Raw genomic sequence first — 26,046 nt, 5'->3', positions numbered from 1 at the left:
GCCTCCACTCTGTGTTAACACAGAAATAAAAGGCAGGGAGAGGGTGGTCCCTGAACTCAATTTCTATCAGCAAATTATGTTCTCCTTTATCAGCGATCAATCAGGGGTGACTTGTTAGCACCGGAGGCTGTGTGAACACGCGGGGAGGCAAGTGGAGCTCCCATGTTCGCTCATGAAGCCGCACCGGGAGGGACCGGGACACCAGCAACACCTGAAACACCTGAGCACGGGCAGAGACGGGGATCACCGGGACACCGGCAGAGACCACAGACCGGGAATAACCGGACACCAGCAGAGACCTGGCACCCCGGGACCGCCCGCGGCCCCATAGCCCACAGCGAGGGGCGGCCGTAGCGCTGAGGGAGGGCGCGCTCCCATTGGCTGGCGGAAGGAGGCGGGAGAGACGGAGCCTTGTGATTGGTCGCACCCGCGGCGGGGCGGGGCGGTGTCTCGCGAGAGCCGCGCGGCAGCCGCGGTCTCGCGCGGCCCGGCCCGGCCCGTCCCGCCCCCGGGTCCCTGGGCCGGCGGCGGCGCCGCTCCCGCTGCGGCGGCCCCGGTGAGTGGCTGTGACCCGGCCGGGCCGAGGGGGGACGGGGACAGGGCCAAGCTGATCGGGTCCTGGCGGTGGGAGGTTGTCCCCGGTGCTTTGCCCCTGCTGTCTGCTCGCCGGACCGCGCGGGCACGGCACCGCTCTGTGAGGGGGTGCGCGCTGTGGCCGGGCCCCATCGCCGCTGTCTGTCCCGTTCCCTCCTTGTCTCCCCGTTTCTCCTTCTCTTCCCCGTGTCCCCCTTGCCCGGTGCGCCCCTCTGCCCCTTCTTTTCCTCTTTCCCATCTCTGTTCCCCTAATTCACCCCCTTTCCCCCGTCCCCATCCTCCTCGCCCTCCCTGAATGTCCCGGTCCCTCACGGGGCCGTGGTCCCTGGGTGCTGTCAGCTCTCATCCTTGTTTTTTACTCTCCTTAAAGAGCATGGTTGTGGCTGTTCCCCTTCAGTAAGGCTGCACCTCATCCTGGGAAAAAGATAATTGAGAGAGGAAAAGTTTGGCTGGTGGTGGAAGGGAGTGGAGGAGGTTCCTTTGAAGTAAGAGCCAGAGTAGATTGTGACTGGACTTTGCATCTGTGGCGTTGCGTGTCCGTGTGTGCCATGGCTAAATGTGCAGGTGTTTTATGGAGCCACAGCTCTGTGAAGAGGAGCCCACAAGTGCAGGACACCTGAAAACCATCTCTGCACAAAATTGGAAGGCTGTTGGATATTTGTGTGTGTGTTTTGTCATTTCTCAACTTCTGATTTAAAAAAACTCAGAGAAGGATGAGCTTTCCTTTACCTTGTCTTATATTGTAGAGGTTAATAATAAATTCTCACACTATGCCCATTAAAAATTTTAAACACTTTTCCAGGAATTATTTTAATGCTGATCACAGAAGTAGAGTTGGGAATTGTAATTTCCTTGTTCTTCTGGTCTAAAAGAGCTTTAATGTAAGAGTGCCAAGGGCCAGAGTGTGTGTCCTGTTCCCTCAAACAGCTAATGAAGAGACAATGGTGAAAAACCTCTTTAAAACCTCACAAATGTGTATTGGTCCAGAAGGACACTGATCACTGCTGAGAGCTGTTATCTGCAAATCAAGGGAACTCCTCAAACTAATGATTTACATGTATGGTTGGGTTGTCACTCTGGAGTTTTGTGTACCATGCATATAACCAGATGGGATTTATGATTCAGGGCCTTCACTTCCAATATTTGTTATGATTAGAAACCTCTCCTTCAGTGAAGGATTGAACTAAAATAGAAGATGTTATTGGTGGGAAGCAGTTCTGAGTCCTTGCCTTTCATTAATGGGAATTAATTTATATACACAATTCTGTAGCAAAATGGTAACTTTAAATTAATGAACAGTCTGGGTTTATTATGTTTTTTTATGAGATAGTTGAAAAGATGCAGCATTGCTGTTGTTGTCTAAAGTAGACAGCATAATAATGACTTGAATTTTAGTTATATATGAAAAACAAGTTGAATCAAGTCAGGTTTCAGATACAAGTTAATTTTTAATTTGCCCTCCTGCTTTTGTTTTCTGGTTTGGAAATTGTCAGTTAGAACTTGACACTTTGTTCTTTCTGGTTTTATTTTTAGTAGAGCAAGCTGAAAATCTGCTGTCTTATCTAACCCTTTATGAACTTTCTCACTGCAAGTTTCAGATTTCTCATATCTTAGTGTATTATTTTTAAATGGCTCCCAATTACCTCTTCCAACTTATTCCACCAATTTTATATGGGAAAGCATTTCAAACTTTCATTGCCTTTTGTCTTAGTGCCTTAAAAGATAATGGTGTTTTTTAATAATTTGAAACTAAAATCCTGTATTAATTGTGTGTTTTTCTTATCTGTGGGTTCTTCTTTTAGCACATGGGACAGGATGTGGGACATCAGTAATGGTTAAAAGAAGTTGCTTTTATTTTCTTCTTGTAGTGGCAATTTTGATAAAATAATCCAAAAGGTCCATTGAACCTGTATGAAGCTAAAAAGCATTAAATATAAACAAATATAACAAAGATTTTGTTATTTCAGGTCTCTAATGCACTAAAGCTTATTCCAGAAAGTAGTCAAAGACTTGCTTCTAACATAGCTTATGGTGTGGGTGTTCTGGGGACTTTGTATATTACCTGGAACAGGTGTGTTTAGATAAATTATCAGAGAATCTGTAATCAGGATGACAAATTTCCAAACAATGCATGGCCACACCTTGGTAATACTTTGGGCTTTTTCCCTCTTTTTGTCTCCTAGAAATGGCTCTGCTCTGCGAAGAGGCGATGCAGTAGATGTGCTGCTTAGTCATGGCATCAGAACTGTGTAAAACAATCTCTGAGGCAAAGCTGGAGAGGCACAAGAACTTGTTCTTGAATTACAGAAATCTCCATCACTTCCCTCTGGAGTTACTGAAAGATGAGGGGCTGCAGTACCTGGAGAGACTTTACATGAAAAGAAATTCCCTGACCACATTGGTACGGCAGTCTCTTTATTGCAATGTTTACTGTCTGTGTGCTTAGCAATGCTGGGTTTTGAAACAGAAAACAAAAAGAGATTATATTATAGATAATCTGACCCTGAAAGATGCCATCAGCTGTAAGATGTGAGTATTTGAACTTGCTTAGGTCATGTAGAGAATGATAAATGGATGTTCATGACATTTTATGGTTACCCTCCTCCAGCTCTCAAGACCTTCTGGAGCTTTTCTTGTCAGGCTTATTGTTTTGTAGAGTTTTATTTAACCAATATGTTTTACTCACATAAGTGGTCTGTTTCTCCTGTTAGATGATGCTGTGCAGTCTATTCTACATTTCTTCATTAGGCTGAATGACTTTTTCCCTTGGTGTGTGCCTAATTTCCAAGGCAATGTCAATCCCAGGGTCAAATTCCAAACCTGTTAAGGTGCCAGTAAAAACTTGTATCTATGGGCTGCTGTTGATAGGAGAACACAGTTATATGTCACAATTAATGTGGGATTTTCTTCTGGGATTTCTTCTTGTTTTGCTGTTTTTCCCTGAACTGGAGAAATTCTCACCCTGAGTCAATGTTGTGACCTCAAAACTCAGTGTGGGGCAGTAAAATAACTGTGAGAAATGTTCTGAGCTGGTAAGACTCTATCCTATAGAGTCAGAATTTGCTACCCTCAAGAGGCTCAAGTCTCCAAGTTTTCATTTTTGGTCCCTTGATTGGTTTGAATTTGTTGGGTTTTTTTTGGTGGGCTCTTCCAGGGTATGAGAGATAAAATAATAGCAACAGTAGAGGAGCTGTAGGGCATGACTACTTAAAATTCACCAAAATTGTACAGTTTTCAGAGTTTCCTAGAATGAGTCCAGTACTCCACTTTAAGGGCCAAAAGCTTAAATTCTGAAGATTTTATGCCTTTTCTTCATCTTAAATGAGTCACTTAAGTTGCCATGTACTGTAGAGAATTATTTTAGCACTCTGGTTTTGGGCAGTAATTTAATAATGTGCAATAATTTAACAGGAGGATAAGTTTCATAGTTACAAATCAAAACTGCTGTAAAATTAGCCAAAGGCTGTAAACAGCTCTGCCTTGACACTTTGTGAAATTCAGTGATGATTTAGTGCAGTAAGTTCACAAACTTTGCACTGCTCAAAAGATGAAACAATAAGGAGGGTTTTGTATGTAAGTGTTAAGACCTAGATAAAGAAACTGAAACAAAAGTTAAAATGTAGGTCATACTTAGGCAAAATTGCTTTCAAACAGCGTGAAGCAGAGCTTGATTAGATTCACAGCAATCAGGATAACTTGCTCATAATGTGCCTTGTTGGGCTCTCATTCAAGTGCTCAGCACTATTGTTGGAACAAGGCAAACAAATTTGGGTGTCATTCACTGAGCATCTGTTCCACAGAAGAGATGTTGGAAGTTGTAGTGGACCAAAATAGATCAAGTCAGCAGCATGTTACAAAAAAAGGCAGATGTCTTTTTGGAACGTGGAAAGTTTGACAATCTCCATTAAAAGCAGAAGGAAGTAATTATTGATGCTGTTAAAGCACAAGCTGGAGCTGAGAGTTTGATAGCCACGAACAGCCTGGGTGAACTGGAGAGAACCTGGAGAGCAGCAGGGAGGGACCTTTGGAGAGCTTGTCCTGAGAGAAAAGGTTAAAGGTGATGGAGAGGGAAAAACAGGAGGAACAGAAATCACACAGAGCAGAATTTCATAATGAGATTTTTCTTATTACTGGTAAGACAAGTAGTGCTCTCAATTTTAGTAAAGTCATAGTAAGTCAGGTGCACCGGGGCAGTGGGGGGAGTGGAAATCTCAGCTGAGAATACTTGAAAACAAATTATTGAAGGAAAATCTATCCTCTGTACACTTCTCTAATGCAAGGTGATGAGCAATAGCTTATCAATAAACACTTCAAATTGCATGAGCATTATTGATAACCATCAAAACAGAACCTGAACCATATTTCTTTATAATTAGGTGGTACATTTGTCCCACTGGTTCATTCTTTCAGAATTCTGAAAATAAATGACTAAATCAGCTTTTGTTCTTTACTCTTCTCAAATGACTCTTGTCCTTGACAGATGACTCTTATGAAATGTCTGGGATAGTTACTCTGACAGAATTTACCTTGGCTAAGAATAATTTCATTTTTGTCTCCATTGGCAAGAGGGAAGTGATGGAGTGCTGTGACATAATGAATGGATCACACAGCACACCTGTATCCCAGCCCCAAATCTTCCCAGTTCATCTTTGATCACATGAACCTTCCAGTACCCAATTTCCCCATCTATTAAAAAGAAATAGATGTTTGCCTTGTTAGTGCTGTGGGAAGCAAGATCAAGAGTGATCGATTTTAATTTCCTGCCTCAGAATATGGGATGCTGTCCTGTTCTGACAGCGCAGCAGGTGGAGTGGTGGCAGTAGTTTGTGGTTCAGGTTAACATGCTAATCGTACTAAAGGCAGTAGGATGGCAGTGAAATGTTTTTCCCCACGCTGTGTCATTAAGGCTGGGGTGTTTCTGTGCCCGGCCCCATTTCCCGGCTCGGCCGCGGTGTCGGCCCGGCCCGGCCCGGCCGGGGCGGTCCCTGCGCTGTGGCGGAGCTGCCGCCAGGGGGCAGCGCCGGCTCAGGGACAGCGCTGCGGCCGTGACGTCACCGAGCGGGGCTGCCCCTCCCCGGGCCGAGCCGCGATCGCTGCTCCGAGCAAAGCCGGGCTGGGGCTGGGGGCCAGCACGGGCGTGCTTGCTACCTGAGAGTGTCACCTGCTTCTCCGTCATGAACCCAAAGTTATCTATTTTAGAGAATATAGCTATTGAAGGTGTCATACATCATCTTTATTCGCATGAATATTTCTAGTTTTAACAGGAATTTAATTATGTCATCAAGCTGCTTTTGAAATGCAGGCATTTCTGCATATATCAGTATTGTAACCCTTTTTTTTTCACTAAAACAAATCTATGTTAAAGCAGGTTTCTTAAGTAATAAAACTGTCTTCTTAACTTTGAATAATTTTGAGTATAGTTTCCAACACGACATCTGAAGCTTGTGAAGCCAATTTTGTGATATGTGCTCATGGTTATAAATGCCACCAAGGAAGAGAATTACAGCTAGGGATCAGTTGGCAGTTAAGAAATGATATGCATATTAATATGTAAATATGAAAATCTAGTTTGATGGATTCAGCAGTTCTGGCTTGGTGGTAATTGATCAAGCTACACAAAGATTGTAGGTCATTTCCCAGTTTAGCAGCATTATAAAATACATTCTGGTTAGACATCTTGTGTAGTTCTTGTTCTGCTTGAAGTCTGTAAAGGCTGCAACTTCTTAGCAATCTCTTCCCTTCAACTAACTCATTTATTTGAATATATTTTCAAAAGGAGATGAGGTAATCCATCTTTCCAGTCAGAAATCTGACTCCCATTTTGCTGAGGACATGATAATGTCACTTCTAGGCTGTAGTTTTGTTCAGTAGTGAATTGCTCACCCTGATACATCTGAGATTGCCCTGATGGACACTTGGGGTGTGGAACCAGGGTATTGTATAGACAGACATTCCTTGTTGCCATTTTTCCTGCTGACATCTTGTAGTATGGTGATTAAAATTACTTGGGTACACAATGTTTGCGTGTCTGGTTTTTGTTTAGAAACCTAAAAAATCTCTAACTCTCTTTCAGCCAGAAAACCTTGCACAGAAGCTCCCAAACCTCGTGGAATTGTGAGTTTGTGTAGGAGTTCTAATATATTTTTATTATGCTTATCTGTCTCATCTTAAAATAATCTAGACTCTATTACTTGCATATAATTTCTCTCTTAAGTGTGGAGGGTTTTCTTGGAGGGCAAGAAAGGGTAATTTTTTTATTGTTGTATTTTCTTAATTTGTTTGTTGTTGGGTTTTCTGACAGAGATGTATGAAGTCCAATTTTAATTTTTTTAAAATTTCTTGTTTATTGTATGAGAAGAACTTGATACCACTGTCTATACTGCTAAGAGAAAAAAACCTTACCCCATAAATTCTGTGCAGACTTGTCACACTGATCAAGCCCTGGAAGCTCCCAGGGCAGTGGTCAGAGGTTGTGACAGAGGCAGGGTAACAGGTTAGAGCCTCCAGCCCATCCCCTGCTGCTCCTCCCCAGCCCAGCTCCCAGGGGTGCTGATTGCAGTAATCAGTTTGTGGAACCCAGTCCCAGATTGTCAAATAGCAGCAGGGATGAGCACGTAGGGGTGGTAACTGTGGAATGATGATTGCTGTAGGCAGAGCAGTTTATCCAGTCTTGTCCAAAAAATGGATGTCCCATGAACTGGATTGTTTTGACAATTAATTTAATTAAGCCCCTGAGACAATGTTTTCTTCCTTCCCCTTTCCTTATAAAGTTGTGATTCCCTTCTGTGGTAGGATTGGCAGTGCAGGGTTAAAAGGAATATCCTTTTCTCCCCTTTCAAGCCCTTTGTCTCAGTTTCACACGAGTACCTGGTGGAGCAGTGATTGTTTATTTAATGGCCAGCTCCCCTCAGGAGGGGTTTGTGTGAGGAGCCCTCAGTGGCTGATCTGGGCATCCTCATGTGGCCCTTTAACCCCACCTTGCTGCTGCCTTGTCCAGTGTGCCTGAACTGGTTTGCAGCTCACTGCAGTCTCTGACTCACTCAAGAGCAAATCCTATCTGATCATGCCTCTGTCTTGACAGCAGTAAAATTAATATTTTCATATTTCATATCATGATTTGCCACTGGGCATCAGGAAACCTCCCTGTTATTTGATACTGTTTTTAGGAAAACCCGTTCAAATTACAGTTTAAAATAATTTCTTACAAACACTGATTTATAGGAGTCAAGCCTAATTATTTGGTGTTCAGCAAGCTCAGCTGTCCCACCATTATCCCACACATTCTGGTGGTCTGGAGAGAGCTGCAATGGGCCTGTGGTTTGTGTAGCTCTAATAGGACAAGTCAGTTTTTGATGAGCCAATAAAAGGTGTTTTGTTGTTGGGGAAGAGACCACAAAATAAGAATTTGTTTCAAGAATAATTTGGTACAGTAGTTTTTAATTTTTAGAGACAAACTTAAATTATTTTTGTTTTCCTAAAATTTACATCCTTAGTTATCTCACTTGTGTGGTTTTCTGTGTGTATCATGCCCCTGATGCTGGGCTATGAACCCCTCATAATACAGGGGTTTTTTAGCTTAGGTGAGGTAGTTCACAAATATTTTCAGGAGCTGCAGCTGAAATGGGTAAGAGAATGCTCATCCTATATTTCTACAAACATGTATGCTATTCTTACATTGTTGTTAAGTTTTTAGCAAACTACACTTTTTAAAGAGAAAGAGAAGGTTCAGGTGCCCCATGCAGTTGAAGTATTTTTACATTTTTTTCCCTTGTTCTGTCTCCCTGAAAAGAGAGGTTCCTACTTTGGGAAATGGAATACAGTAGGAAAAAATATGCCATGAAAATAATTCCATGTGTGCCTAAGCAATTGAACACTGAGTACTCAATATTCCTTTGCAGTTGGATATCAGTATTGGAAAATTTTGTTACTGTTATTTTCTACAAGATACAATTGTTCTTTTGCAGCAGTGATGATTGAAATCTGAAATGTGTAAAATCTAAGATCAGTGTTTATGTTACCAGAAGTACTGGAAGTGCTCCATCAGAGGGTGCTGAATATTCTTAGTGAGAGATCTGGCCACCCTCTGTAGCTGCATAAATAACCATGTGCAGGATTGGGTTTTTCTTTTGAAAAATGTACTTTAAGCTTGAAAAACCCACTTTGAGTGAATAGATCATGTGCTTATTTCTTCACCAAAGGTATGAGAGTTTATGTGTAGGGGAAAATGTTTGTAATTGTGTTACTTGTGTGGGTGTGGGCTTTTTTTGCTTACCTTGGCCAGCATTTAGTGTCAAATAACTTGGTGATCAAATATGATTTATTCTGGTTATTCTCTCTGCTTATTCTTTTCCTTTTTTGTTTTCCTCCATATGACTTGCAAAATTAAAGCCTGTTATTATTATAACTGTGAATGGTTTGTTTTACATAATTGTATGTAATTTTCTTTTATTTTTATGGTAATCATTTAATAATCCAAGTGAAACTTAAGTACCTGTCCATTGCCAGTTTATACAGTTTGCACAGCTTTTGTGGTCATAGGGAGGAATGGCTTTGAGGGTGCTCTTTCAGTCTGAAACTGGATATTTTGCAAACTGATTATGTAGCAGAAGTCCTTGAGGGTAACAGGTGGTGTCCTCTGCTTTTTCTCCTCCCCCCAGGTACCTTCATTCAAATAACATAGTTGTTGTACCTGAAGGTAAGTAATCTACCAGCTCACAATAAGTGGCAGGAGTCATAAAATATTCATTTTTCTTCTTTTGAAGAGGCCTATTTTTCCTTTATTTTCCCATAAAACATTAAAGATTTTCATACAAAATATACCAGTGTAGCTTTTAGTTGATAATGTCCTTGTTTATGCTATGTTAAATTCTTTTAATGAATTCTCAGATGCACCTAAATGCTGTTTGCTCCAGTTCTAATTGCAGAAAGGGAAAAGGCTAAATGGCACTCATCTGCAGGAACTAAAAATCCAGAGTGTCTGCTGCTTTCAGGCAGTTACCACACTGAATACTCTGCTGCTTTAGATCATGACAGATTTGAAACCCAAAGGAGCAAGAACTTGCACTAGTTTCTTTTCTTTGTCTTAATTGCAGTTATGCTCCCAACTTGAGGAATTTGTGTTCAATTTCTGCTCTTTCTGAATAGAAATTGGATAGAGTCAAAGGAAGAGAATGGAGAAAGTGGTTTCAGAGCAGAATTGTGTGAGGAGGGTCTGGATGTGACGGTGTTGGCAGGAGCCTTAGGATGAGGGAAGAGATGAGAATGTTGACTCCATGTTTCACAAGGCTTGATTTATTATTTTATGATATATATTCTATTAAAACTATACTAAAAGAATAGAAGAAAGGATTTCATCAGAAGACTGGCTAAGACTAGAAAAGGAATGCTAACAAAGGCTTGTGACTGACTGAGACAGTCTGGACAGCTGAACTGTGATTGCCATTAATTAGAAACAACCACATGAGCCCAATCCCAGACCCACCTGTTGCATTCCACAGCAGCAGATAATCAATGTTTACATTCTGTTCCTGAGGCCTCCCAGCTTCTCAGGAGAAAAAATCCTAAGGAAAGGATTTTTCAGAAAATATCATGGCTACATTTGGAGATAGGAGCATTATGTACATCCCCGTGTTTGTTGGCCCTGTCTCACTGCCAGCAGAGCTGTTTGTGAGCTAGAGCAGCATTCCCACAATTGATGGCACTGAGCTGTGAGACCTCTTTAACACCTCGAGATGTGCTCACACACAGCTGTGGCTGCTGGGGCCTGCCCTCCCCTCACAGTCCCGAGGTTTTCATGTCACTCCTGGGTCACATTGATGCTTTAATCTGTTCTCTCACAAGCCATTGGCTCCCTGGTTAAGCTGCAGTTTCTGGACCTGAGTGACAATGCCCTGGAGATCGTGTGCCCGGAGATCGGCCGCCTGCGCTCCCTGCGGCACCTGCGCCTGGCAAACAACCAGCTGAAATATTTACCTGCAGGTGAGTCAGTGCCTGGGGCTCACAGCCCTCACACAGCCCTGCCTTGGTGCTCTCAGTGCTGCACCCTGCACTTGCAGGATTGCAGTTTGGAGTGCTCCCAGTGGGCGCTACTTAGGGAAAAGCTGCTCTCTGTGCTTGTAGAGTCCTAAGAGATGCTGCTGAAGTGGGAAAAATGCATTTATTTAACAGCCTTTGCCATCGTATCAAGAAAATATTGAACTTCTTTGAGAAGACACAAAATGCCAATGACAACTGTCATTATGATAAAATGATGTTTCTCCCAATTTTCCACAATAGAAAGGATTCCGGTCTTTCCTTCCTTTTTTTTCGCCCAACAGCCTCAATCTCATATTTTCTAAAAAGACACATGTCCAGCAGCTTTGCCTATGGCAGTTCTAGCTCATTGTGACAGTAGATAACAAATGTTTGTCTTGTTAGTTTATAATAAAAAAGCAAAACTTACTCAAAGTAAATGTGACACAAAGTCAAAAAAAGTTGGCCATAGGCAGATTTTGAATGATTGGTTTTTGTCTTCTAAATATTTTGATAAGCAGATATAACATTATTATTCTTCTATCACCCTTATATCTGTTCAGATAAGATGATGGTGATTTTCAAATACTTTTTTAATTTTGGTTTTTAATTTTCATTTGGTGTATTTGCATTTTCTGATCTGCAGAGATGATAAAAATTTAAGGCTATGATTTCAAAAAACTGGTCTAACTTAATCTAACAGGATTAGCTCTTGGCTCTATTTTAACTAATTTCTCAATGTGACCTTCATGTGTTTTAAGTTCACATTGTTTATTCTCAAGAAATGTTCTGCAAATGCTCCTTGAAGTTTTGGGTGCAGAAATCTTGCTGTCCTTTCCTTGCACTTTTCTAGACTGCTTAAAAAAAGTCAAAGGATGGTTATGATTAGAAAGAAAAAAAATTGTATATGACTATGTAAATGCTCTGGAATGAAATTAGATAAACCTGTTAAACATTATGACCCAGGGCCAATAAAATTTCCATCAATTTTCAGATGTCCTACATTCAAAAGAAAGGAGTGACTTGAGTGTGCTTTATGTTCCTCAAAGATAATTTACCTTATGGTGCTGTACCATGAAAGAAAGACTTGTTCAAAGAAAAAGTGACACATTTTCTGCAAAACTTCACACATTAACTTAAAAAGGTTCCAAAAAAGACTTTCAAAAGGATAATTTACATTACTGAAGAGTTGATTTGGAGTCTACCACATTTGATTAGGAACTGGTATCAGCTGAGACTTGCTGCAGTAAATTTCTCCTGAAGTTTATAGAGAATTTGGTCCTGAGCATTGTCCCTGAATGTGTTTTTTTGTGTGCATGACAAGTCTGCATGCTTAGGAATGCTGCTGGTGTTGCTGCTGTGCACTGGGCTTTGTGTTTGTGGTGGTGTCCCTTGTGCCACTCTGGTGCTCATCCTGTCCCTGTCAGTGGCACTGGATGGCACACGAGTGTTACAGCCCAGGCAGGATTGGCCTTTCACCCACACTGCATCATTTGCCCACTGGAGAGTTCATCCATTGCACTGTTTCCTAAACAGAAGTTTAGGAATTCCCAAAGAGGGCTTCCAAGCATGTTTTCTTAGATGTTCTCTGTAAAATTGTGAGGACTTCAAAGACTTCATTAAAAAAAATCTTCAGAGTTTCAAAATAACACTTATGCTCAACAATTGAAAAAGGAGAGCAAAATAATAAATTTTGATGAATTGTTTCATCCTTAATTATACTGGTAGCATGAATCTTCATTATAGTGTCAGCTAGCATTCTGTTGGGAAAGCAGGCAAAGTTCAGCTGAGCTGGGATGGGATGTGATTGCACTGCAGTGCATCATTTTACTGTGTGCTCACTGCTTTCTGTGCAGCAGACACTGCACTGCTGGCAAAGACAGCTCTAAATGGCTCTTAATTTATAATAAGGAGCCATTTAAGATATGACTTAGCTTCTACTTGTGCAGAATTTAAAGATCTGCATTTTAAAAGTGCTTTTGGGTTTAGATGACAGTCATTTATGGAAATGACTTCAGAGTGGTTGCACTGGCATTCCTCTTGGGTCTCCATTCCCTGTGTCTGGTGTTAAAAGTACTGTCAGTTTTTTCAGAATTCCATGGATATCTAGGAAGATACTCTCAGTAATATCCTACATCAGTTGCTAAAAAATATCCTTCTTGCAGCTGCAGAACAGTTGGATGGTAAATGTTTGCTATTATGTGTCTGAACAACCCCACTGTTCTATTGCATTTTAATTCTTAAGAATGATTCTTTGCTGTGTCTTGTTTAATTGTGATTAAGAGCTGGAAGAAACAATGCAATTAATAGCATATGTTGATTCATTATGCATTTTTAATGGCTTTGTTCCACAATTGTGCTCTTACTGTTCATTTTTAGTATTTAAGATTTGTCTTGTAGAAATCAAATTTTAAACTAATTGAAGTGGTGTGCATTCAGGATTTAGATGTAAGCCTCTGGTCTGATTGTAGAGAATCTTCAGACTCTGATAGAGGTTGAGTCTGTGCTGTGGTTTATCTGCACTGGGATGGGCAAGGTTTTAATCTTTGAAGTGCTTGTTTTAATAAAACATGGGAGAATTTAATAATGACACCCCCTCTGCTTTTCTCAGGTATGGTCAAGATTGTTCAGTAAGCTTTAAAAAATCATTTTAAGGCAGGAGATGAGGGAGAATGATAAAAATACATGCAGCCAGTGTGGAGACATCAGCTTTAGCTTCCTGAGGAGATCAGGCAATAGAGCACTGATGATGGGGAATGGGTATTGGAATATGAATCCCAATATAACCAGTTAGATGGTGCCTGGGCCAGTTCTGACCTTCGCTGCTGGGCCAAAGGCAGCACTGTGGTGTTTTACCCCAGAGATACCTTGGCTGCTGGAGAGTGCAGCGGGGCAAGTCCAGGCTTGTCAGGACTCTGTTTACCTCAGGAGAGAGAGCTTCTGGCGATGGTGGAGAGAAAGGGAGTGGATTCTGCTGGAAGGTTGCCAGATGTTTATTCCATGGGTACAGAGATGTCTGCACCGAGCCACTGCTGCTAACAGAATGGAGGCCGCATGGTCTCATTAACATTTTGAGCTCAGGGCAGGGGAAGGGGAGGGGACAGGTGAGCCACCAACCAGGTGAAGGGGCAGGGTCTCAAGGGACTAGGGACACCTATCACACGACGCCTTGCTGGTATGTTAGCCTGATTGACAGGGCACACTCAGCGAGGGGCGAGGGGGAAGGGAGAAGGTAAAACAGGATATTGCAACACACCACAACAAATGGGAATGGGGTGAAGCATGGAGATGGTGTCCCTGGGAGATGGGGAAGCACCTCCTGTGCAGGGGCACTCTGGTAGTGAGGGTGAGAGTCCTCCCTTTGTGCTCCCAAATCGCTGCCACCCTCGGGTCCGTCTGAGCTTTGGCCTCGGGGCTCTGTGTCTGATTTGCCTCTGCTGAGGGGCTCCCTCAGCCTCCTGCAGCTGTGAGAGCTGCTCAGGGGGCTCAGCTGAGCTTGATCAGACAGAAAGGATAAAATTTGTTCAGAATAAGTGTGTTCAGGCTGAAATATAATAGCAAATGGCTGGAAGAAAATGCTTTGTGGAATTCTCCTAATGTCATATTTTGAATATACTTTAGATAAGATTAATAAGGGGACCAGCTTCTGCCTAATGCAGAGTCTTCAGTATCTACATTCTGGGGTAATCAGAATCCCTGAGAGGTTCTGCCTTTCAGAGACGAGCTGATTAAAGAGTTGCAGATAAGTAAAAAGAGATTTAATGTTCTAAAGTTCTCTTGAGGACTTGTTTTCATTTAAATGCACAACATTTTTTTGTTCTGCAAATTGTAAATCTTGTAGCTGCTGTCTGTAACAGTTTCTTAGTTCATTTATTTGGCTCTGGTAAATGCAGTTTTTGAACATGAAGTAAGTTTTGTCAAGTTTTCTACTATTTAAATGTAGCACTTAAATAATCTAAATTCTTGAGGGCCATTTGGAAATGTGTGACACCAAAGATGTTACTGGAAGAAGTCAGCACAAACGAAAGATGGTTATTTTATTTTATTACATTAGTTCATGTAAGAGCTTGACTTAGATATGACACTGTGTTTTCACAGTAGCTGAACTTCATTTTTTTCAGAGATTTCTCCTTTTGTTCAGTGAATTGATATTTCATTTTAATTTAGAATCATAGAGTTAGTTCTATATGCATGTACTGTCAGAAGGAAATTTTCTGAATCTTGCTGAATTCTCTCACTCACAAATTACTAACTAGGAGGGTCTCCTTTGTTTCTGATGGTTATAATGCGCATGATACTCCAGCTCCTTTCATTCTTCAGAAATAATATTTCTCTTTGTGTAATAGTTATTGTGTCATTTGGAAAAAAAAAACCCAGTGATATACATTATAAAAATGATTCTTGAAGAGTCCCAAAACCAAGGTTTTCTGTTTTGCTGTTACCATTTAGATTTGGTTTGATTTTAGCTTTGGAGTCCTTTGATGTGTAGTGGTGGCTCTTCAGGTTTACATTTTGGTCTTGTAGCTGGAATGCATGTTTGGGGAACAGATGACTTAAAAGAGGGTGGATTATACTCAAATTTGGATTCAAGTTTCTTATTTGACAAGGATTAGGGTTTTTTTCCCCATTATTTGAAAGGTACTTCTCTTTAGAAACAGCAAGTTTTGTACCATCTTGTTCTAAGATTTAATTAAAAGTGAGGTTATGTTTACTCAGCACATGCTGGAGTTAATTATAGATTTACTGAAATGAAAAGCTTAATGTTTTGCCAAGTCAAGAGCAAAAGCTAAGTAATTAAAGAAGAGGGTATGGTTTATGATCCCAGCCCATCTTTTGGCAAAATTCCCTTTAAGAAGAGGGAGAAAAAAAATCAGCAGTTGTCTTTACATGGGCTAGACCATGGTTCCCTTTGTGTTTGTTGTTCAGGAACTTTGAAAACCAAGAGCTGAGTGCGTTGACCAAGAACAAAAAAGTGACCAAATCATAGGAGAAGTCAGCAGTGGGATTGTTTGCTGGAGTCAGAGGAGGTGCAGGTGAGGGAGCAGCTGGGGGTGCCGGTCTGTGCCAGAGCCCAGGGCTGGGGCCTCCCTCCCAGCACAAGGAAAGGGGGGCTCCCCTGCACATCCACACCTCTGGGGAGCCTCTGAGCTTGCATCCACTTGTTGCCATTTTGCTTCTTTTAGGCAGACTGAAGGAAAACGAATCTGTGTGCTTTTGGTGTATTTAAAGTGCAAACTGCAGCAATGTTAGGGGAGGTTAACAGCACAGAGACCCTTCCTTTCAGTTCCCTTCAAATCCTTTTCCTTTTAAAGGCAAATTGTTTTAGAAATATAATCAGTTTAAGACTCATTAAAATACATTTGTAGGCTTATAAAACTTTATCTTCAAAGCATTTGAGAAAGATCCTGTGAAGCTGATAAGGGAGTGTTATCCTCATTTTACAGAGTGGAAAAAAAGTGTTTTTAACAGAAGTGATTTGCTCCAGGGCACAGCAGGAGTCAGTGTTAGCCAGAAATAGAACTTGGGTGTTCCCATTCCATTTGTTAAGACCACACCTTTTTGAGGCTGATCATATTTAATGTTAGGGAGGATTGAGTCTTCCCACCCATTATTAGGAAATTAATAATTATCTCTCCATAATGAATAACCCTCTAAGTTAATAGGAAATTAATAGCGGTAAGATCAGTGAGTTTTGTAACTGAACCAGCTTGTGCTTCCAGAAGGCTGGAAGAGTTCAGGAAGATGAATTTTGAAATACATAACTTTTATAGATAAATCCTACATCATTTTCTCTTGCATAGGCAACTTCACTGTAATGACAAAGAGGGTTCAGTCGTTACTGAAATTATAAATCAGACGATAATTGTTGATTGCTGCTTTGTCTGTTTATACAGTAACCCTTGGAATGTTGAGTGATTATTGCAAAGTCTGCTTTGCTTTGGAATTTGCTTCACTAATTGGGGGCAGGAGAAACTTCCAGATATGAAAACTGCATATTCATTTCTCTCACTTTTTTAATGTTGCTGTAAAGTACAATATCTGTATTTACTATTCATACCAGCATTTAACTGGTAAAGACTTCTTGAATACCCAACTTAGAATTCTGAATAGCACTCAATATAAGGGATTTCAGTAAATCTCAAGTAAAGGCACATAAACACGACTTCTTCCCTCCCTTCTTTTCACAGTAGATTTCCACTGATGGGTACAGCATGCCAGTAATTCAATTCTTACTCTAGACCCTGGCATGAAAATATGTGGTCCTAACTAGTTTTTTTGAGCTTGTGCTCCACATTTTGATTTAGAGACTTCAAAATCAGGGGAATAAATTTGGCTTCTTACCTTTTCTCCCCAGATTTCCCTTCTGCTTTTATTATTGTCTCTGCTTAGGGCAGATTGCTTTAATACTTAATAAAATTCAAATTTTTTTTATAGTGGTTCTGAGTTTAAAAGCAAAGGCACAAACTGATGCAGACCCTGTTCTTTTTTCCAAGTTGGCATAACCTTAGTCCACTCTGCTTTCCTAATTTAGTAACATGGATAAAAATATGCACGACGGGCCAGGTTTGGTACGCCAGGCACCCATCCAGGAGCGTGGTGTTTTTAAGTAAATGGACTTGTGGGGATTTGAGGAAAACACAGATTAGGTTACATGAGCTTTGCACTCTGGAAGTATGTGACTATTTAAAGGAGCACGGCCTCCTAAATAAAAATGTTAATTATTATAATAATATGTTGTTTTCTGTGAAGGAGTTGATGCCTAATTATTAAAAACAAGGTTTTCTTTACACAGATCTGTAAAATATATGCTGTGTTTCATAAGTCAGTTCTACCTTCAGTTTGCTGTAAAAAAACCAAGGGTCAGCATACTGAGCTTTACCTCTTAGGTTCAACAGCAACTAATTATAACTTTTTCCTAAATCAATGCAGAACTTACCCACACTTGCCTGTTTCTGTGTTGTGTTTTTCACATCAGGATTAGTAAGGCTTTGGTAATAATGCTGTGTTAATCCAGAAGCACAATAAAAATACCTGATAGTATCTCTAAGTCATTCCTTAGATTTCTAGGAGGAAAAGCTTTTAAATGTTTTGGCTTTGTATACACTCCAATACAGCTCTATCCAGGCAGCCTTTAAGGACTAATTTTAAGGGAAAAAAAAAGAAATTACAGCAGGGAGGAGTCAGGAACGAAATGGCAACGTGGATGGGAAATGATAGGGGTTGGATTCTGAGGCTGCCAGGGGTGAGCCAAGCACAGGGCAGTGCATTGTCCAGCTGCTATTCCTTCTGCATCAACGTCCATGCACGTCCAAACACACTGGGACCTATTTAATTCAAGGATGTTGGTTGCTTGAGATTTTATAACAGTCTGCCTTGCTCAAACATTTGGTTTGGGTTAAAATCTCAGAAGGACTACCAGTACTTCTGAGTGCTTGAAATTTATGGGGAGGGACGTGAAGACAAAGAATAAAAGAATTCCATTAAATTCCTGGAAATTTTCCTTAACTGAAGTTTTTCCTGTATACCCTCACCTGTATAGAATGTCAGAATGAGTCATCTGTGCTTAGAGCTGCTCACTGTTCTCTCTTTGTCTGCTTACCCCTTCTTAGTGTTATTTTTTTTTCCACTTCCCCCCTGTTGAGGGGCTTTTAAAAGCCTCTTTGTTACTATCATACAACATTTTTCAGTGTACCACGGAAGGTCCATAATGTCACTGGATGCTGGTAACAAAAATAGCATAAACATAGCCAGAAAAATTCCAGACCTATATTTTATGGTTAAAAATGTTGTTCCAATGTAGGCTTTTGTTCCAGCACTTCATCCAGATGGGCTTCTGTTGGGTGCAGTGGAACTGAAATATTTCCCGTAACTGTAGCAGAAATGACGTTAAGAAACAAAAAAATCCAACAAAAGTATCTCCTTCAACAATGGCCTGCGGTATTCCTGGTATTCCTCATTCTGGGGGTGCACAGCAGGTCCTCAGAAATGCATGTGCTGAGTATGTATGTGTTGTAATTCAGTAATGTGAAAACTAATGGGAACCAGTTGGAGGAAGCCATCAGCGTCTCTCATTGTAACATTTAAATTAGAGATTCAAATATTGCTTTGTGTACCAGGCTTATTGGACTAGAAAATTCCATCTTAAAATTTGCTATTCTAATTTTGAGCAATCACTGGAAAATGTATTTAGAAATTAGGCTCCTTTAATGAGCATGGGCTTAGTTAAAAAAAGAAATTGTGATATGGTTCAGTGCATTATATTTTCAACTACCTGCAATTTTGTGAAACAGATTTTAACTTCTGTGGTCATTTCATATCAGAAAAAAAGATGAGGCACAAACTGAAACTGAAGCCTGGCATGGAGGCTTCATGTCAATAACTGGAAGCCTAAAATCCTATTGTAGCACAAGGTAACGACCAAGTGTTTTCAGTTTTCTAATATTAGTTTTATCATATTTAAAGGTCACTCGAAATTGTAACATAACTTTATTGATTTTGATTTTTTTCTTCTTTCTTGCACATTTTAGCAAGATTATAATGAATTTGGCTCAATCACACTTTTTTTTTGCCTCTAGCTTTGGTGATGCTTTAACTTGAAAAAAATCTGTGCCTGATTGAGTTTTGACTGTATTTAAGCATGAGCAGTATGCTGATGCAATTACTGAGTTCATTAATAGATCCAGGAATGTCTGGGAGCTGGGTGCTGTACATCAGCGACTCAGACATCCTTGTGTTGTTGGAATTCCTTTGTATGATCTGGGCAGAGACTTACTGAAATGTTCCCTTTTCATGTGGCAATTCTTCCTGGCTGCCAGACTGTAGTGACAGTTGTGGTGGCATCACCTGTCTGGACAGAGACATCTCAGAGCGACACCACCTGAGTTCTGATCACTAATTACTTTATTAATAATTGTTGAACAATCTGATTGTAGAGGATGGCACTGTATCCATGTGAGGCTGCCTGTGACTTGCTGCTGCCCAATTTTTTTATTTTCAGTTCTGATTTTGTTCTCAATTCCAAATCCCAGATCCTCATGTTTTTCATTTTGAAACTGGATTCTGAGAATGGGCCAATGCTGCCATTTGTTCCCTTCTGTTCCATGTGAGATCCTAGTGAAAGTTTTCCATGCATCAAACTCACAGAATTACCCCCTCCTGCCCCTCCCCGTTCCCTCCCTCCTTTGAAGAGGAGCTCCTAAGAAACCTGATGAGCTGTAGGTGAAACCAGGATGGGGCAGGAGGAGCCAATCTAATTATTGCCCATGGTGCTCCCAAGGCTGTTGAGCTTCTGGCTTAGCAGAGCTCCTGAAAATCAGAATCCTTGCAGGGACACGTCTGTGCTGAGCTCTGGGCCATGGGCTTTCCCCAGAGCTGTTCCCCTCCAGGGCTCTCTGATAGGAGATAAAGGAGTTGGAGCTGCTTCTAATGGGGATACTTGGATGATTCTCACATTCCTGAGAGCATGGGAGCAGATTTAACTGGATTCTCTATTGTTCAGAGATTTGGTGCTGCCTCTCAAATCCTGGCTCCCTCTTCTCCTCAGCAGTCCTTGATTTCTCAAGTGACTGTAAGCCTCGTTTCTCCAGGGCTTTTCCTCTTGTTTGTGGGGGTAGGCAGGAATTTTGAAGATGTTGAGAGTGCTTTAAGTAATCCTGACAACCATTCATCTGAAGCTTAAAACTCTGTGAAGATGTTGGAGGTCTTAACGTGACTGTAGAAACATGGTAGTTATGTTGCATGTTCTTATGCCATTTTATTAAATAAGGAGTCTTAAGTACAACTCATTTCAACACAGTTCATTAAACATCAAATTGCATAACCATTTTCTAGTAAACTCAATTTGAGATTTCTCAGTGAATTGTTAAAATGCAGATTTTTTTTAAAAAAAGGAGACACTTTCATGTCCAAGTAACTTCCAGACTTTGCTTTTAAAAGCTAGTTACATGGTGTATGCAAAGCAATAAATTGAAAGGAATTTAAGATTAAATATTGATTTTAATACTAGAGTGAGAAGCGGTCTTGAGATGACAATAAAATGAGTAATAGGGTGATGTGGAGATGCTGCCAGACAGACAGATAGTTGATACAGTAATGTACCAAGCTGTCATTGAACCATCTGACAGAAGAAATGACACCCTGAAATTTCTAGGGTATATGGGAACAGAGCCCTGATGAAATTCCTCTCCCCACTCCTGCTATGGATAGAGCTGCCACTTGGGAACTGAGGGTTAGGAAAGGAAATCTCCTGACCTTTGAATGTCCCCCCAATGTCATGCAGAGCCAGGGGCCACGAGACAAAAGTGGGAAGTTTATACAGCAATATATAACTTTAGAGAACATTAAGTTGTCATTGCTGCTTTGATCAGTGATAGAATATACTTTGATAAAACTCAGATAAAGGGCTTCAGGCTGTAGCATCAAAACAATGCGTTGTGTTCCTTTTAGTTTGAAATATGTATTTCTACAGTCTGTTTTTAAGAAGTGGAATGTGCTCGTGAGAAGTGATTAGACCTGGCACACAGACCTAAATAATGAAGGTCAAATAGAATTATTTGTTTTTTACATTTTGATTGTTTGAAAACCTGGGTTTGAAGTTTATGGGGAGGACTCGTTTTGACACTGTTACATACCACAGGAAAAAATCAGTCTGGAAGTGGCTACAGTTATGTTTGAATTCAGTCATTATTCCATTTGTGGTGTTTGTTCTATGTGAATTTATTGTCTGCACAGCAAATGAGAGAAAGAAGTAGAGGGTCTTTGGTTGCTTTTGGTCAATCTTATTCCTGTGGAGTTGAATCTAAGATGTAGAAAAACAGACTGCAAGAAATTTCATTTTGCAGTGATGTAATTCTGTGTATTCTTGCTTGGAGTGTTTGAAGGCGTTAGTTACAAAAATGTATCTAGAAATCCATTAAGACTATAGAACCTAACATTTCTAGTTGTTTTATAATTTAATGGATTATCAGAGTAGGCTATAAAGCTTCATAGATCATTACTCTGTTCATAGCTCTGGCAAATCCCCTCCCACCTCCAAAATTCTTGGTGGCACCTCTGATAATCTTGGTAAATGAGAAAGTGTGATGGGGAAATGAGAAAGTGTGATGGCTCGTTGCTTGTCTGGCTGCCTTGCTGTGCAGGAAACTGTCAGCAGTACTGTAATCACTGTTGTGTTTATTATGATAACGTGTGTTAAAGATATTGGGGGGGGTTTCGTTTGCTTTTGTGCTTTAGGAAAAGCCCAATCTAACCAAAAAAGGAATGTTTAGGATCTCTTACCTTTATTCCTACATAAGAAAAACATCTACATAAAAGAAAATACATGTAAGTTACTACAACTTCTTTTAAGGTGCCATTCCCCTGCTTTTGAAACTTCTTCCCTCAACATGCTGAGAGCACAGCAAAGGCTCCACTTTGGAATTTGATAGCAGGGTTTTTCCGTGCCGTGCCGGGGCTGGCAGCACCCGGGCTCTGAGCACAGCCCGGGGCTGCGTTGGGCAATGCTGCATCAGCCTGAGCCTCCATCGGGAGCAGCACCGCGGTGGCACTTGGAGTAACTCAGTCTGAAACCACTCTAGAAATCAACCTCAGCTCAAGTCATGTGCAGTGCCTCATCTCAGACCTGCTTCCTGAGTAAAGCAATTGAAGAAAAAGTTGGTTTGTTACTCATCTGTCATCACTGAATTCTTCTGCTGATTATCTGATTGTAAAGATAAGCCTTTACTGATTGCCTGGCTCAAACACATGTGAGATATATGAACCTCTCGCTTCTGCAGCTTCAAAACAGATGCTCTTTAAAATACTTGTAAAAGTCTTTGGGTTAGAGCTGTTACCCAAGAGTAAAACTGCACTTCAAGGGAGTTTGAAGGGCGTCTCTCATAAATGTTTGCCAATTGCTGTTCACACGGCTGAGGACAGATGTGTATTGATAAGGCTGACACCAAACCTCCGAGGTGGGGATGTATTTTGAGAAAGATGTTTCCCATACAGATGGTGTTGAGCTTTCTGTAGTATGAGAACTTCTTTAATACCAACAGTCTGTTCAGTGCTGTTTAGCCAGGCTTTCAGAGAACCTCAGCTTTGAACAGATACTAAACTGCAGGTGTTTGTTCTCTGAAATTTTTCATCAGTTTGTAAATGTGTGGAAAAAAAAATGGTGGTAACTTTGCAGTTTCCAGGTTTATCTCAGAAAGGCCTTGGTGATCTCAGTGTGCTGGACTGCCAAGGAGCTCCAACTTTGTTTTCCTGTAGTGACTTATTTTGGGAGACTCCTAAGACAAGTTCAGGTACTCCATGCAAGCAAAACCTGCTTTTCAGGGGGATTGTGTCCATGCTTGTGCCTTTACTGACATTGTTTTAAAATAAATTCATCTGTTAATTCTAATTAAACTAATTTGCTAGTAATTTTTCATGCAAAGTCTCTTACTAATTTGAAATTTGTGAGATTTTTTTTTAGTTGCACTAAATTAACATTTGTGACAGGAAAAAATAGCTCTTGAAGCTTATTTTTTATAGTTTCTAGGGCTGGGTTTTAAAAGTTAACTTGCTTCCCCCTTAAACTCTAAAGTCTTTATTTATAAAGTTATCTGTGAATGTACTTTTTTTTCTCTTTGGTTTCCTTGGTTTTTTTCCTTTCTTTCCCTAAGCTCTCCCTAACCTATGTACAGTGATTAGCAGTATTAACAGGTACTTGATTTTACTTGTGCATTAAGCAAATGCAATTTACTAGTAGGGATTGAGTGCTCAGGGAAGCTTGGAGAACAAAGTCATTCAGTCTTTGAAAGGGAACAAACACTAATTGTTAAAGCTGTGCAATAGAAGAATTTTATAATATATTGATTTCCATTTTGACCGTATTGACCAAGTAAATTTAGTTTTCTGCATGCCACTGTAAGAGAGTTAAATTACTGCTTGTTATTGACATCCTTGTTTTTACTCAGCTGCTCTATTAAATGAATTGAGGCAAAATAAAATGCATCATTTACTGACACTAAATCTAAATTGAAAAAGCCTGTGAAGAGAATGTGTAGAACTCGAGGTATGATGTGAGATTAACCTTCCTGTGGTTCATGTCACACACACAGAGTTTGATACCTGAATTTCAGTTAACTTAATTTTATTGCAGTGGTGTTTAAAATAAAGACCTGTGTTTACCTTAGCATTGTCCAAATCTGCATTAAATTGTCATTCTAGATGGAAGGCTTTGATGCCAAGCAAGTGCAAGTGTACTCTAGTTGATAATTATTTAACTTTTGAGAGCTTTATGAACTAAGACTATTTATTTGTGTAGGTAAAGGAATGCAGTTCAGAATTACTTGAATGGGGGGTTTGGAGTGTAATTGCAAGCCTCACTTGTCTGCTTTGTGCTGATTTGAAACACTAAACAACAGAAACTATCACTGATTAAGACAAGACTTGCAGTTGTTCTCAGCATTTATAAAATCAGGTTAATGCTAGTGTTGCTTGAAGTCAGATGTTTTCTTTTTTTTCTGATAATCTTAGTTTAAAACTGTTAGTAGTTGGTCCATAGCATTTTTCATGTAGTAACCATGTCACTATAGCAGCTCGTGCCTCCCCTTCTGGGCTGGTGAATTCTCTGGGTGCTGAGTTCAGCAGAGACAGCTGAGGAGGAGCAAGAGAATCTCCTGGTGCTGCTGCTAGAAAAGGATGTCTGGATCTATAGTTTTCATGGCTATTATAGTGGGAATGTTTCCTGTAAGGTTTAGCCAGTCCCTCCCCAGTAATTACTGGTGCAATCTGTAGTAACTGCCAGTGGCCTGGGAGAACTCTTCTTTTCTTAGGACTTTGGACAATCCCATCCAGTAGCATTCTTTAAAAAAACAAATATAGTGACTCCACTGCTGTAAACGTGGCTCCAAGCTAAAGATCTCCCTTTGATTCTTTTCCTTATCCCACATAAATTTATAGTTGCATCTTGTTGTTGTGAAGGTCAAATTTGACCCTCAAGGAAGGGTGTTCTGTGGTGTCTCCCAGTAGTACAATGAGTGAGCCATAAATTGCCTTGCTACAGCAGTACTTTCCACTGAAAGATGAAAATTGAACCTGGACTACTGCTTTTGTTATGCATTTAGTGGAGAGGAAGAGAAAAAACCCTAACTAACCTCAAGAAGAAGAAAGATGTGTCTGTTGTGAGTTGGCTGGAAACAGTTGATAGCAACAGTCACAACAGATTGGTCTTTGTGTGGATTATTTAGACACCAGTGCTGTAGTGAGTTAGAAGCCACTAATCTGTGTTTGTCAGAGACCACTCTGTTGTGTTGATCTCAAGTTGTTCCTTGGACGAAGAAAGGAAAAAGCTGTCCTAGAATTTACAGCCAGGACTGGCCTTGTCTCTCTGGCTTCCTGAGCTGTCCTTAATCTCTCCTTAGGATGCTCCTTTTGTTTGCCTTGGTTTCAGTACTGGTTTGTTGTATTTAAGGAACCATCTTCAGCTGTCTGGCATCGTGAGTTCAAATCATCAGCTCTGTATTTTATGCACTAAGATTTTCTGGAAGGCTTTTTCCCCCCCCTTTCCATGTATTGATATTAGTGCACATTGAATGGTGGACTATGTGCAGCAGTAAAGATAGTCAGACATAAACAAAACAAGAAAACATAACAGGTCTCATGCTTTATTCATGTCACTTTTGTTTATGTTCTTACCACCCAGAAAAAGGAAAACAACTGCTCCTCAACAGAAAGATAAGAGCAGAAAAACTCCATAAATAAGAGACTTTTTCTGTAGAGTGCTAGCAGAATTTTTCATGCAATATATTTGATAAAGTACTACTTTGATTCTTTATACTTAATTTTGGTTGCTCCAGTCAAAATTTGAGGTATCATTTAATGAAACCATAGAATAATATGAATACATTAATTTCACGTCTCTTGTTTGTGTAACAACAGTACCTTGCTGTGGGGCAGTGAAATAAGCAGAGCACACTAGAGCAAAATGAAAGGATAGGTTGTCTTCTGAAAAAACAAACCAACCAAACAAACAAAAAACCCCAAACCAAGAAAACAGCAAACCTGATAGTTTCATGGCCTTGAGTTACCTTTGTGCATAAACAATTTTTTCCTCTCCCTGTTCCTCTTGCCCTTCCTCCCACCTTTTCCACTTTTCTCGTGTATGATAATTTCTGGTATTTTTATCATCTGGTTTATCCTAACTGTTCTCATTGAAACCATCAAATTGTGGACAAAAATGTAATTCCAGACCTGCAGTGAGAGGAAATACAGACTAATAACCACTGTGGATCTGTGCTCTGTGTGCTGAGAGAAGCCCGGAGTGCTGGGCCCATGGCATTCAGACAGCTGCCAGTTCTGTTAACTGAAGTTTAATTGTGGTGTAAGATGGGGAACCACTGACCTTTAGAAGAATTTGACTTAATGAGACCCTCATACCTGATGTCTATTTTCAGCCATTTTTAGCTGACCTAAAAT

The 26,046-nt window shown here is 40.5% G+C and overlaps 1 protein-coding gene across 2 annotated transcripts in view; it reads left to right on the top strand.

Annotated features, from left to right (window-relative positions):
* The first annotated feature begins 408 nt into the window (after positions 1-408).
* The window catches only part of LRRC28 (leucine rich repeat containing 28), a 52,385-nt gene continuing 26,747 nt past the window's right edge, over positions 409-26,046 (top strand). Inside the window, exons 1-5 of one of the 2 annotated variants that reach the window (XM_074549193.1) lie at positions 409-556; positions 2,778-2,995; positions 6,668-6,708; positions 9,252-9,289; positions 10,435-10,572. In XM_074549193.1, coding sequence (XP_074405294.1) covers positions 2,813-2,995; positions 6,668-6,708; positions 9,252-9,289; positions 10,435-10,572 — 400 coding nt within the window. In that variant the 5' untranslated portion in view covers positions 409-556; positions 2,778-2,812. Of the gene's footprint in view, positions 557-2,777; positions 2,996-6,667; positions 6,709-9,251; positions 9,290-10,434; positions 10,573-26,046 lie in introns of those variants that run through there. The other variant, XM_026791265.2, reaches the window with a different exon arrangement.

This window comes from Zonotrichia albicollis, chromosome 11, assembly GCF_047830755.1.
Source record: "Zonotrichia albicollis isolate bZonAlb1 chromosome 11, bZonAlb1.hap1, whole genome shotgun sequence".
NCBI classification, from domain to species: domain Eukaryota; kingdom Metazoa; phylum Chordata; class Aves; order Passeriformes; family Passerellidae; genus Zonotrichia; species Zonotrichia albicollis.
Note: the sequence above shows the minus strand (reverse complement) of the source record. Positions and strands in the feature narration are given on the sequence as shown.